This window comes from Gambusia affinis, linkage group LG01 (assembly GCF_019740435.1).
Source record: "Gambusia affinis linkage group LG01, SWU_Gaff_1.0, whole genome shotgun sequence".
NCBI lineage: Eukaryota > Metazoa > Chordata > Actinopteri > Cyprinodontiformes > Poeciliidae > Gambusia > Gambusia affinis.
The window spans coordinates 38,455,286-38,470,431 of record NC_057868.1 but is presented as its reverse complement, the minus strand read 5'-3'; the positions used below and the strand labels follow the sequence as shown (position 1 = coordinate 38,470,431).

Genomic DNA, 15,146 nt, shown 5'->3' with positions numbered 1-15,146 from the left:
ATGAAATCATAATGTTATGGTAATAAAAAAGCTGAAATAAGATCAGAATGAAATCTTAACATTTTCAGAAAAGTCATAATTTACAAGAATAAAGTTGTAGGAGAATAAAGTTGAAATAATGTGACAAAAATGTTATAATATTTTGAAAATAAATCATATTAACAAGATAAAGTCATAATGTTATGAGAATTAAGTCGTATGAGAAAAAAGTTGAAATAATGAGAACAAAGTTATAATATAATGAGAATAAAGTAATATTATGACTTTATTTTTGTAATACTATAACTTTATTCTCATACAACTTTATCCTCGTAATATCACAACGTTATTCTCATCATTTTATCATAATTTTTCTGAGTGTAGCTCTAACGCTCAGCCTTTCCCCAGGTTTGACAGCCGCTTCAGGAAACTCCTGAATAATGAGGATCTGTGGTGTTTTCTGCATTCCTGATGCTTCCATCTCTTTTCCTGTGCTGTAATATATGAATATGTCATATTTTCATCTTACTGCGAACACAGCACATATGAAAATGTCAGAGATGGATGCAGCTTGATAACGGCACATTTACAGCTGCAGAGATCGATCGCGCTCCGGTAAGATCAGGACCTGCAGGTCAGAGATTCAGACTCAGCTGTTTCACATGCCAGTATCCCTGAGCTCAATCATGTAAAAGTTAGTTTCTGGTTTTATTTTTTAGTGTCATGATGTAGAAGTGGAAGGGGTTAAAGGTCATTGCAGATGGAAAGATAAGTTCTGCAATTTTTGCTGCTTCATTATTTCTATTCTCTTTCTATTATTGTGCCGTCATCAGATTACAGATTTACCCAACTCCTGACCTTGCTTAAAAAGTTTGCTTTAAAGCAAAGATTTCTGCAGAATATAATTGTCTGACTTCATTTCAGCATGTGAAGCTGTAAAGGAGTCGATCTGAAGTTGATTTTTAAATCTAATAAGCAGACTTCTGAAAAAAAGGACAGATGTTCTCAAAATGTATAATTTGTGTCAGCCATCTGTGTCTCCTATTAGAAATGTGGCTGGCACCAAACTGCAGGAATCTGCTTTGAAGGTTTTTTCACCTAAAACGCTGCAAAACATAAAAATCTAACCAAGTATCTTTCATCTAGTTTCTGGTGCAAATATCTTAGTAAATTTAAAATACAACAAAAATAACTTACAGGTAAATTTTCAGCTAGTTATAGGAGATTACTTTAAGTCAATAATTTCTTAATATTGATTTAAAAAGTTAAAGTTTCCCTTTGAGATTATTTCACTACTTATAAGAAGGAAATAGTTAAACGTGAAATAATAGATACTGCTTTTATATTTTAAGGAATTATTTACTTAAAAAGCTCCTCTATCTTGCTAAAACATTTTTGTAAATCAGTTTGGTCTTATTTCAAGTATAATAAGACATTTCCAATGAAAACTGGACCAAAATTACTTTATTTCCTACAAAATACGACATTTTATAACAACAATAACTCTGAAAAACCTCCTGCAGGTCTGTTATATTTACTCTTAAGGAGCCCAAACTAGATGTTTTAAAAATTATATGCATAACTGGAAGTGTTTGGTTTGATATTAGTAGGCCTATTATGTGTAGTTAAAAATGAGTTCTTCAGTTGCAATAGGATGAAAAGTCGATTTAAACAGAATATTACAGTTTTAACTGAACATGTAAGCAGTTTGTAATCTGTTCCCACCACGTTTAACTGCCAACTCATGGATAAATTGTTTTTTCCTTCTTTTTTCTGCATGTTTCATTTATTAAGGAAAGATTTGAACACACCACCGCTGAGAATTATTGTTTTTTAATAAAAATTATTTCAGAGGTAATGGGAGTGTCCAACTCATGTTTCATTCATTTAGGATCTACATACTATGACATCATTAAACCTTCTTCTTTCGTTGTTGGTTTGAGTAAATCAAGAATATTGAGAAAGTGAGTAAGACACATTTTAACCTCCTCAAAAGCAGGTGCAAATTTTCCCTTGGACTCAATCCAAAGTTTCTTCTAGCTGAAACATTGTACATGAAAATGTTGAATGTAAAAAAAAAATAAATAAATAAATAAATAAAAAAGCTCAGATCGGATCTGTTTCAGGTCAATTTTCTGTAGTTTTAAAGCCAAAACCTTGTCAACTTATGACCTCCATTTGATCTCGTTGAGTTTTTTTCTCATTTAATTATGTTTTTCTAAAAAAAAAAATAATAATAATAATTATTCATTTGTTCCCAATCTGTTTTAATGAAAAAATCGAATAAGAAAGAAAATAATAAAATCTGAATAAGAAAGTCTGACACCGTTGTATTTTTTCACCAGAGACAGTGCTACCTCTCGCTGCACCACACTGAGCCAGAGCTCATATTTTGCCTTCCAAGCATCTGAACATCTTGGCATCATTAGCAGAGAGTGACTAATCCATCATTACATAACAAACTCTTCTTGCAACAGTAACCGTGTTATTTGTGGGCATCCTTATGGGACACCTTAGCGGTATAGAACCTCAACTTGACATTGAAGAACTTATAAATCCTGGATTTAACAATCTCTCTTTTAAGCAAGAAACATCTGACTGCATTCATTCCAACTGTCCAAATCAGTAAATTAATTTAACGTAAAAACATTTTAACAGAGATCAAATTAGACTAAATGACCTGTACTGCAAGCTGAATGTTTTAAAACTAACAAAATTATGCTATTGTTTACATTTGGAAATTTCACGAGTGCACACGATGCCGGAGGGCAGAAAGACGATTTTGTTTTACTTACCATCCGTAGCCGCGCTGCTGCAAAACAGCAAAGAGAAACCTGGAGATGAAGGTATTATTATTTTAGTGCAGTGAACCACAGCAAAGGGGAAAATAATGCAGAAAAAGAATAACTGAAAACCATTCGTATTTTCTTGCTCTCTGTGTCGGCTTCGCTACGCACATGTTGCCATAGTAACTGACTGACAACAGCTCCACTAACATATTGGGCTCCAAAAAAACACTCAAACATTTCCCTCACAAATGAAAACAGAACATTCAGTCCATTAGAGTGTTTTGTTGTCAGGCTTGATGTTTATTTTGTAATTATTAGTAACTGATTGCTGTGATAGATTAGCTACTGCTGCTGTTTGCTAAGCTAACAGAGTTGATTAGATAATTTAAACACCTGATGATCTGTCAGAGTTGGTGTGTAAAATTTGACTTTTTAAAATTTTTATTAACTGAACTGAAAGACACCAAATTCCACAGCACATCTATATTAAGGTTTTCAAAGTCAAGCTAGCATAACTGATCTACTTCCCTCTCCCTCGCTGATCTTTTCTTAATTAAAACTTTTTCCTGACCTTGTTAACTAGTTGTGTAAAGTTGACAATTAGCATCACTGCGTTCCTTTTCTTTTATATATCAGACATTCAATTAAGATTTAGCGAGTTATGTCGACAACTTGACAGCTAAAACCAATAGCAGTCATTGTCGGCGAGCAGCTTTTTGGTGCATGATGTCACTTTGCAGTGTGTCTAAAACAAACAAGCACCCATATATTGTGATTCATCTACACTGACACCCTGTTTGTGTGGAGCTAAGCCACGTGTGTCTGTGTAATTTCAGGTACGTCTAGTGATCCATGAGAAGGGTCTGGTGTGTGATGAGAGGGATGTGAGTTTGCCACTGCAGGAGCACAAAGAGCCCTGGTTCATGAGACTGAACCTGGGGGAGGAGGTTCCCGTCTTCCTCCACGGAGACACCATCATCAGCGACTACAACCAGATTATAGACTACATGGAGAAAAACTTTGTGGGAGGTATGGCACAGGGATTGTAACTAGACCCGCCACAAAAGTTATTGCGATAAACGATAGTATTGTTGTTTTGAGAACATTTTGAAGTAATATAATAATACAGGATCAAAAAACTTTAAATTCTAATGAATATTTAACACTAGAAGTAGAAGACATTTTAAATATCTGAAATAAACTCCCAGTAATCTCTCCTCTACAAAACGGAAAAACTTTAAATATTATCTATTTACAAGATGTGCAAAACGCCCTTCAGATTTATTAGCACCTTGATGATGAAGGTTAAAAAAACTTATGGTGTTTTCACACTTATAGTCCGGTAGACTCTGTTAGAATAGGGATTAAAATTAAAACATTTATTGCATTTTCATTTTGTTTGGTTCTCTTTCACACTGAAATCTGTCAAATGAATCAAACATTTCAAGCAACATGTTCTCCTCCTCACTTGTGGGGGCGCTGCATCAAGATCTACAAAAGAAAATGACATGAAAACCTCTGAACAAGAACGCAACCTTCTTCATCACAAAATGGAAACAAAAATGTTTGAGTTATATAGTCAAACCATAAGCAACTAAGCATCAATAAACTATCTAGATAAAAATATAATTAAACACAAAACGGAATGTATCTAAAAAATAACAAATATATATTGTCTTTGTAATGGTAATATGAAAAATCTTATTTTCCACTTTCTTTGGTTTCTGTAGACAGATTTGTTCTGTCTTTGTTTATGTATATATGTTCAATCTCTGATCCTCTCAAATTACAGTCGCTATCTTTTAAAAAATCTTTTTCTTTGCAATATGAAAATGAATAATTTGGGGCTTGTCTGTGTTAGACAACTATGACATTAACTCAACAGGAGAAGCAATTTATTATTAATAAAAGCTAAACGTCTGATAATTTGCATTAGAAACAGTAATGACTATGCATTTGTTGCTGTCGTTTTTTATCAAAGGATCCCCAGAAGCTGAAAAACCTTCAGTAAAACAGCAGGAAGTTTGTGCATGGTTTCAGTGCACCTGCTGGTTCTGTCCATACCTTGGTCATTTGGACTAACAGGGACAACTGGAAGACATTTCAAGGCCGCCTGTCGTCCTTATATGGACTGTCAGTATGAAGTCACTGCTGCGTCTTTGCTCCAATGTCACCAAAACCGTCTCCGATTATTAGATTACAAAAAAAACTGGAATGTTTCCCAGAGATGAATCTGGAAGTGGTTTCGGAAATAGAAGATTATTTTTTGCATCTTGAAGCTGTTAGTAAATATTGAGACTAAAATAAACAATACTGAAGGTGAAAAGGAGCAACAGCTACTTATACAGGAGATAGGGGCCATTTATCATTCATTAACTTTGTCTTGATGGTGTTGAAGAAAGATATTGTTTTTGTTAAAGGTGACCTGTTATGCTCCCTTGAACAGGTTAGGACAAGTCTTATATGTTTTGTACAAAATCATTTTAGATGTTTTAAGACATCTTGTCACTTTAAATCCATATAAGTTGCTGCTGGCCACTCTACCTAACTCAAAATGGCTGCTAACAATTGCGCAATTATACAAGCGTATATCTTTGAAAAGCAGAAGTGGAGACTCCTGCATTTTTGTTTTTAATTAGATATTAACCCTTTTATGCATAGTGGTCACTACAATGAACAGCAATCTAAAAGCCATTTTCTTGTGCTTCTTGTACATTTTCATGTTATAAAAGCACACAGACCACTGAAGTGGACACTAATGCACCATAAAATACACTACCAACTACTGGCCATCAGTTGCAAATGAAAGAAATTATTTTTGTTAAATCCAATATGGCCGACAGACGAAAAAGCGTGCCAACTGACCCTGTCCCTCCTTCTACTGTAGACGAATCTTGCAGGTAAAAAAAATATTATGACATCAGATAACCCATATAGAACAACACTACTGATGTATTTTTCAAATAACAACTTTGTATTTGGAGAAAATTACAATTGAGCACTTAAAAAAAAAAAATTGGAAAAAATCCTGACAAAGGATCATAATTCATGCATGAAAGTGTTAAAATGGTTGAAATAGTTAGGGTGGTGAGGTATTTTGTTACATCTTTTCACAATGTTTGTAAGATATTGAAGCTGTTCATTTTAATTTTTTAATCTAATTTTGTTTATGCTTTGAGGAATACCTTTATGTCATTTTTGTAAAGTTGGACATCACAAAGAATAATCTCTGCTACGGTGAAGACTAATGAGGATCATCCTTAAATAAACAAATGCAGCAATAGGTTTCTGGATGGCAAGTCAACAACAAAACACCAGTCTTTTCCAGCAGCCATTGTACAGCGCACACTGCAGTAAAACCAGCTGACCAAACATGCTGGAGCTCAGCATGGGTTGCTGAGGGGATGCTAGGTAAAGGCAGAGCACAGCTGGGGTTGCTAGGTAACGGGCAGTAGCTGCTGATTTGTGACGTTACATTCTGGAGGTTTTTGAAACAGCAAATTTTTCAGACATCGAAGAAACATTAACTTATTGCCAAAAAACCAGACTGGGTGGGTTTTCCAAGCTCCTGATAGAAATCCCAATGGAAGTGCAAAAAAGTGCAAAACAATTCAACTTTAAAAAACCTTTTTTTTAAAAATACTTTTTGGATGATTTAGAGATATTGTTACTATAAAAATCAGACTACTTTTTCACTTTGTTAAAATATTGAATACTTAATTTATTGCTGAGCTTTATAAGTAAAACATATATATATATATATTAGCCTGGATTCCACTGCAACAAAACACACAGGAGTTAGTGTATAGTGATGCACAGTAACGCCAGTGTTGGTTTCTCGGCTGAGATGTTATATAACACAGATGGTCTCTATTGAAAGCAGCAGATGACCAGACTTTCTGCTTCCTCTGAAACAAAACGCAGCAGCTGAAACCTCTTTTCCTTCCAGACTCTTACATTTTAAACCAATTCTTCACAACCCCAGCATTTACAGCAAAACCAGAGACATGGATGTCTTTATGTAATCTATAAAGTACTGAAGAAAAAAAACCTTAATGCTGTAAAACCAGACATCCTGCTGGACAAGCTTTTACCCAGAATTCAGTCTGGGATATTTGATTTTCAGGCATGTTTTTTTCTCCACATTCAGATCCCTAATGAGAGCTGCAGCTGGCCTCAGGTGCCTCAGAGAAAATACATATATCATCTCTTTTATCTTTTAAACTACGTTGCACATACAGTGCTGTGAGAAGTATTTCCCCACTTTACGTTCCCTTCCGTTTTTATCCTTCTAATCACCTTTAAAAGTTTCAAATCGTCTAACAAAATTTAACAAGACAAAAATAACTTGATAAAATAGAAAAAGTAGTAATAATAGTAATTGTGATTTCATTTATGAAGAAGCAGAAAAAGCCTCTCATACCAGTCTAGAACTGTGTGGCGATAAAGTCATTAAACAAAACATGTCTGACAACAGGAAGTAGACTAAAACATGTCAAAAAGCAAAATATTATGAACAGATATGATGAAATTCTCACAGATCCATTAAATAAGGAACAAATTGAAAATCACATGTGAATAAGTAATTAAAAAACACGCTGCAGCGTTTTCTTCCTACAACTTCCTGTTGACTTCTTCGTCATTTCCATCAGTAGCAACATCCAGTTGTTGATTTGATTTGTCTTTATTGAATGTAGTGTAATTAAAAAATAAACTAGGTTATATTCAAACACAATAAATTTAAATCAGAAAACAAAAGAACAGTAGTAAAGTATATTTACACGTTCAAAGGACTGGGTAGAAGTATGAACTTATTTTTACACCCTACTCTCTTTCATTTGTTATGTCAACCAATAAATTAGTATTCATGTTAACTTGTTATTTAACAGTTTTTTTGTATTATTTTCTATATCCATCAAATGATTCAGTCGATGGAAACTCAGCTGCTGAGGCTGCAAAAACATTTTAGCCAAATGGTAAAAACAAAAACTGAAGTTTAGCCTCTTCTATCTTACTTATAACACAGTTGGGAAGTTCTTTGTTCTATTGTTGTAATATTTGCATGACAGTGCAGGAGCAGACCTTCAGGTCCACTGCATGGTCTGCACATCTACAGACTGATTACTCAGCGTTCTGGTGCTTTGCCAAGTGCAGCTCTGCTCCCCCTTCTGGGAGCTTCTCCGCCGGCTGAAAGCAGCTGTCTGATCGTTTCTGTTGGGTCAGAGATGCTGTCCCTGAAAATGGCTGGCTGTGATAAACAACGCTGCTGTTCACTCATTAACGATCAATGCTGCATTTCAGCAGCAGCTCACTGTCACTCCTCACAGGTCTGATCGTGTTCTCTGGCTTAAGCTTTCCATCAAAATTTGATGAAAGTGAAACATTTCAGTTTTTGCTTCATCAAACCACAGGATATGTCTCCAAACTTTAAAGTTGTAGTATGTAAATTTCCCCAGAATATATAGTTATTTTTTCATATTTGTTAAAACTGTGAAGTAAAACAATAAAGAACTGCACCACTTCTGGTCAAAAACAACCAATCAGACCCAAGAGGCTGGTCAATGCTAATGCTAATGATGGAGAAATAACATACCTTCATAGAAAAACTGTTTGCCTGCCGTAATCTGTACTTATGCTAACTAGACTCAGCATTTACGACTTGGTATGCTAACCATAGCAGAAAACAAAGGGGAGGTGTAAATGAGCACTGAGGTGATTGACAGCGCTAAGACCCGCCTACTAACTGTGAGTGGTTGTTTCTAGTTAGCACTGGGAAAAGGTAGAGGAGGTAATTTTTTTTCATAGATTGTCTGTTTCATAACATAAAATACTTTTAACAGTGTTTGTACCCCAGTTAACTATTAATTGATTACTAAATTAGTTGATGATTATTTCAATAATCGATTCATTACGATTAATTAATTTAATCATTCCAGCCCTAAATGTATTTTTTGCTTTTTTTTTTGCAGTTCCTAAAAATTGTTTTCTCTGTCCAATAGAGACATTTTGGTAATTTTGCAGACAGTTGCTGAGGAGTTTTGGAAAATATCTCGATTTGTTTTTGGACCCACTGAACGTCAGAAATGCTACCTTCCTGTTGTATTTGTGTCTCCCTCCTACAGAGACGGTGGCTCAGCTGATTCCTGACCCGGACTCGCCTCTCTACGACCGCGTGCAGCAGTACCGCCACCTGCTGGACGGCCTGCCCATGGACGCTTACACACACGGCTGCATCCTCCATCCAGAGCTCACCACAGACTCTATGATCCCAAAGTACGCCACCGCAGAAATACGTAGTAAGTGACGCCAGGCATGAATCTGCATAACTCTGTGGTTCTTACAGGAGGAAAGGAGAAAGTCTGGGTTGTAGAGTTTTAAAATTATTTCAAAACAGCTTTTAATGAATTAAAGTTGTTTTAGTTATGGCTTATGGCTGGACAAAAAATCAATAACAATATATGTTGATTATTGATAAATATATAATTAAAAATTCAGTATATAGAATATTCACCGAACTTTGATCCAGAACCGCCCACTCCTTGGTTACCTAGCAACAAGTTACTGGGCAACAAGCAGTATCAAGTCCCCCCATCCCCAACTTTCGTTACCTAGCAACGACCTGTTGAGTATCTTGCAGTTTCAGGTTTTGCCACCATGCCTCAAAACTGCTTTAAACAAAAGAAACAAACAAGAAAAAAAACACTGGAAAGAAAACAGTGGATGAAAGAGGAAATGCCACTCCACCAGCTTGATAATATTTCAGATATTTAAAACAAAAAACCTAATAAATAATTATTAACATCATCTGATATGAAACACTCATGATTACGTTTTTCAGCCAACTAGTCCAGCCCTACTTATCGTGTGTTTTTTATTTTAAATGCTATGTATTTCATTTATTTTATTATTTTCTTTTAGTTACTTAGCTGCTCTGTTTGTAATTTTGCTTGATTCTTAAAGTGTCTGAGTTTTTAGAAAAGCTCCATATAAATAAAATTTATTTATTATTAATATTATTTCTTTTGTTAAATAAGTGAAACAAGACTAATGATTACTGCAACCCAATTCTTTTTCAAACATAAAAGTATGTTGAATTGTAATTAAACCCCGCCCCCCAAAATGGGCGGAGCCAAGATACACTAAGGGGCGTGGCCAAGTGTGGGGCTGAGCGGACAGGGTAGGACGAACGAAGTCTTGTTGCTTATTTATATACTTTGTGGCTATATTTAGCGACTTTCCAAACCCTATAGTGACTTTTTATGTATATGAAAAATAAAATAAAATTTGCTAGATTTTGACAAAGCTGAAGGAGAATTTAACTGCTTAGACACCATTTGACCAAAGGGGGCAGTACTGAGATGGTTTTAGGCAAAATAATATGGAACTAGACAAATTTACACAAAAATATCCAAATTCAGACAGAAACATAAATATAGAACCCTAAATAACTTATTTAGTTTATCAGCAAATAGAGTGTATTTGTGGGTTTGTTACTTTATTTTTTAAAATAAAGAACTAAATATTAACTGAATATTTGAAAGGGGGCCTTATTTTCATCCAAATGGATAAGAACAAATATCTCCACTGATTATTTATAATGTTTAAGATACCTTAAATGACATTATATATTACCACTTGATAAAATTTTCTCCTGTATTTAATAAAATAATGCAAAAACATTTGATGTGTGTAACTTCAGGACACTTGACTAATGCTGCGACTGAGCTGATGAAACTGGACCATGAAGAACCTCAGCTGACAGAACCTCATTTGTCCAAGCAGAAAAAGCTAATGGTGAGTTTATAACAAACCAAGTCTTCTTCAGTTCAGTTTACTGTCATTTTTAGCCTCCATCTTCAGCAAACACAGAATTTACAAACAGTTCACACTATTAAATCTATGAAATAGAGAGTAGAAAGAGACATTCACATATAAAAACACAATGACAAATACAATAAATGCAGTTTATATTTAGTTTTATTTATTCAGTCCCTGAATGGAGGAATGAAGAGAAGCTTAAATGCAATAAATTAAATTATTCACATCCCTAAAAATGTTCCTATTGAGTTTCACTGCAAAAACATAAAATCTTACCAAGTTTTTTTAGTGTAAATATTTCACTATATTTGAAATAAGACTACGGTAAGTTAGAAGTAACCTTTCAGCAAAAAATGTAGGAGTTTGTTTTCAATCAATAATTCCTTAATATTGATGAAAAATAATAATTTACAACATAGTTTTCACTTTATAAGTGAATAATCTGCCAGATTAACTAGCATTTTTCATCAATATTAAGGAATTACTGACTTAAAATAAGTTCCTGTATCACTAAAAAGCTGTGAGGGAGTTAGTTTTTTTTGTACTACAATATTTGCACATAGAACTAAACAAAAATACTTGGTGAGATTTTATGTTTTTGCAGTGTTTTGGACTGGTCTGTTGTAATAATATAACTACTGCTACAAACATACTAATTAACTCTAATAAATGATTTTCAGGCGAAAATCTTGGACCATGACAATGTGAACTACTTGAAGAAAATCCTGGGGGAGTTAGCCATGGTTCTGGACCAAGTGGAGGCTGAACTTGAGAAAAGAAAACTAGAGTATCAAGGTAGTTTTCAAGTGATAACTCAAAATAAAACAAAAAACAACCTAAAACTGTTGATCTTATTGTTGCTGTTTCACCTCACAGGTCAGAAGTGTGAGTTGTGGCTTTGTGGACCTGAATTTACGCTAGCTGATATCTGCCTTGGAGCCTTGTTGCACAGGCTCAAGTTCTTGGGACTTTCTAGGAAATACTGGGAGGACGGCAGCCGGCCCAACCTGCAGTCCTTTTTCGTGCGTGTCCAAAAACGCTACGCTTTTCGAAAGGTGTTGGGCGACATCCACACGACTCTCCTGTCAGCAGTCCTACCCAACGCCTTCCGAATGGTAAAAAAGAAGCCGCCATCTTTCTTCGGGGCCTCGTTTCTCATGGGCTCCCTGGGTGGGATGGGCTACTTTGCCTACTGGTATTTAAAAAAGAAATACATGTAGTGAATGCCCTCTTGTTGTGTTAAACGTCTGTGTATTTGTGTGATGCTTCAACTTTTCTGTAATGTTTTATGACTGCAGGAAAATATAATGAATCTATATAGAGACCACTATTACTTACCTGGGTACACAAAGAAATATGAAAACATTCCATAGTATAAATTTAATGACAGCACATTTTCTGGTTTTAAAGGCCTTTGTTAACTGTTCATTTCTGAAACTTGCAGCTTTTGTGCATGCAAGATCTCATTTATTTATTTATGATTTATTTTAGTTTTTTGGAGGCATGCATCATTTCCACATTAAAACAGAGACCTGGTTAAAACGGTGAGCATAACCAACTCTTCCATTTTCTTGAGTTTCCAGCTGATAAAATCACTGCATATAAATAAATATGTTCTGAAAAGTGCTGCTCTGCTGGAAACTGCCAGATAAAATGCTACGGAAGGATTTTTTTTTAAATACAGGTTATGTTAGGAGTATGATTTTTAAATAGGAAGAAATTGTTTTCACTAGTTAGCATTAAGACTGGTAAAAGTTTTGATCTTTCTGAAATATATAAGATTTATTATACAAATATCACAGATATCCCTTCAAAAATATTTCAAATTACCACAGTTGTGCGTTGTTAATGATGATGCATCCCGTAGGTACTTTTATTCTTGGACAGAGTAAAGTTAGCCGTTTTCGTATAATAATTTAACTTCCTTATCAGAACAGAATAAAAATAAGAATGATGTCCAGATATCTACAAAAAACAAAAATATTACTGTCCATATTCCACAATTTAAAAAACTATTTAATTTATATGTTGCAAACTCTGGCCACTATGATGCTACAGTTGTTAGCATTAGTTTAGCATGAAAACTAGAAAAATAAACCAGTCTTTCAGAAACCTACAAAGTTGACCAAACTAAATCCATGCAATTCCTGAAATAAAATATCCTAATTTAATGTTTATGACTTACAAAATGAGCTGTGGAGTTATTTCTTCTGAAGTGTTTTTACCAATAGATAAAGAACAGTTAGCTGGTTTTATTTGGTATTTTTCTCCAATGCTAAACTTTGGAGCCAGTAGAAAATAAACATAAATATCTACTTGAAATGATGCAGTTTTAAGAGAAAAAAGTAAATATTTATATCTATCTACAAAATCAGCCAAAGAAATGTTTCTTTGTCAGGATTTAGCCTTTGGACTGGGAGGTTAGCTGCAGTTTCTCGTCTGTCAACAATGCTAACTATTAGACATGTTTCAAAAAAGAAAAAAAAACAACAAGCTAGGAAGAGAACAAAGTATTTATTTTTAATGTTTTTTAAATTGGTGTAAATTTCAAAACAGCCCCACACCTATTAGTTGATAATTGTTTTCCCCACAGAAAGGAGATAGCTACCATTAGCTTAGCATAAAGATCAGAAAAAGAATGTACAAGATCAGTTAATGTTAGCTGTTTTCTACCGTCATTTCTCATCTTACCAATACTAAATTACATAATTTAAACACGAGATATGGTCATAATAATACAATAAAATATTGATATAAATTTTTCAATTTCTGCAAATTTAAAAGTAGCGCCACAGAACAGAGATGATTATTGCTAGTTTAGCATAATGACCACAAAAGAAGAATAAAAACTAGCTTCTCTTTGGCTAAAACTCATAAACTAACCAATCTGAATCTCACTAATTCTCCTTGTAAAAACTTTTCAAATTCTTACACAGAACAATAAATTGGCGTATTTATTGTTTACCTACAAATTCAAAATGAGCTGTGGAGGTGTTAATGATTTCTCAAGTCACCAAAAATAAATATTGGACATATTTTTTAAAACTCATTAATAAAGGCCAAATAATACAGTCGTACACATTATTTTCCAAACTACTGTAACTAAATTTACCGATTATCTTCAAAGTCAAAGTGAGCTCTGAAAATAATTTTTGCTGATTATGTTTTGGGAAAAAAAATTAGCCGCAGCACATTTTTAACCAATATTAAATGTTGGACCTGATTAAAAAAGTTAACATTGTATTTTTTTTTTTGTTGTTGTTCAAACCTCAAAATAAATATTTTACACATTTGTATAAGAAACTAGCAGCGTTAAATGGAGATAAATGGTTTACATATGTTTTTGTTTTATTCAAATCAAGTTTTCTGCTCTTTACAATCACTGTGTAAAACCTGCAAACTGTTTTACTGCAGATTCTTAGTGATTTCCAAAAGGTTTTTGAGTTGTTAAACCAGGTCACATTATTTCCTGCAGTCAAACACTTCCTCTGATTTCTGATCCAGTTTTCAGTTTTTATCTGACGCTAACAGACTGTAGCTTTACTGAGCCTCATAGTGACAACTCTGCTCTCTTCTAACCCACAGAATAGTGATTTTTCCAAAAATATCAACGTAATTACTCTAATGCTAGCTCACAAAATACCACACAGACATCGTTAAATTGGTTTATTTTCAACTGCACAGGCTACACAGCACACGTTGGGTCATTGTCACAAACCTTGGGTGTTTTAAAAGTTACACTTAGCTTTTACAGTTATTGAAATTTAAGTTCTGCATCTGTGGCACCAAATGTTGAATTAGGTTTAGGGTGTGTGTGTGTGTGTGTGTGTGTTTTATTGCATGGGTCCTGTTTAATGTTTAATGCTGTGATGGGGTGGTCACTTTGTGTTGACAAGAGGTAGAATATGCTAACTGTAACATTTAAAGCACCTGCACTGTTCAGTGTCCAAGTGGTCGTCCTCAGCAATACCAAGCAAGTGAAATTACGTTTTATTGCTGCTGTTTGTACGACGCCGTATTTGGGCCAGGAAATGGAAAAAGGAGAAATTTTCCAACAAAGAACTGAGATATTTTGAAATTAATCCAAGGAATTTTTAAGAAAAAAAGTTCAAAAGTTTGAAAATTAAACTTGTTTTTAATCTAAATGTGAAAATTTTAGACTTTTCTATCTCAGAAATATCTTGTTTGATTAAAAGGTTTCTAGAGAAAACAGAGAAATGTTTGAGCTCCAAAAGTCAAAAGTATGTCAGAGAAATTTGTGAGATTAATCAGTAATTATTTTCAAATTTCTTCTTGCAAATTTTAAACAGTTTGAGTTCAAATTTCTTTGTTTTTTTACAGAAAATTTCTCAAATTAATTTCAGGATTTCAGATTTCTCACAAATGTTTTGCTTTTGGAGCTCAGAATTATTTTTTTTCTAGAGCAATTCTTAAGTTTATCTCAAAATTTGTGATTTTTTTCCCCACAATTTTCAATGTTTGGAGCTCAAACATCTCCTTGGTTTTTCTAAAACGTTTATCAAATTCATCTAAAATTTCCTGAATTTTATCTTGCAAGTT

General features: G+C 34.0%; 1 protein-coding gene across 2 annotated transcripts in view; it reads left to right on the top strand.

The window, feature by feature from the left end:
* Positions 1-13,076, top strand: part of gdap1l1 (ganglioside induced differentiation associated protein 1-like 1) — a 50,907-nt gene extending 37,831 nt beyond the window's left edge. Inside the window, exons 2-6 of one of the 2 annotated variants that reach the window (XM_044124048.1) lie at positions 3,605-3,797; positions 8,891-9,064; positions 10,468-10,562; positions 11,267-11,381; positions 11,463-13,076. In XM_044124048.1, coding sequence (XP_043979983.1) covers positions 3,605-3,797; positions 8,891-9,064; positions 10,468-10,562; positions 11,267-11,381; positions 11,463-11,806 — 921 coding nt within the window. In that variant the 3' untranslated portion in view covers positions 11,807-13,076. The remainder of the gene's footprint in view (positions 1-3,604; positions 3,798-8,890; positions 9,065-10,467; positions 10,563-11,266; positions 11,382-11,462) is intronic. The other variant, XM_044124057.1, reaches the window with a different exon arrangement.
* Positions 13,077-15,146: the final 2,070 nt, after the last annotated feature.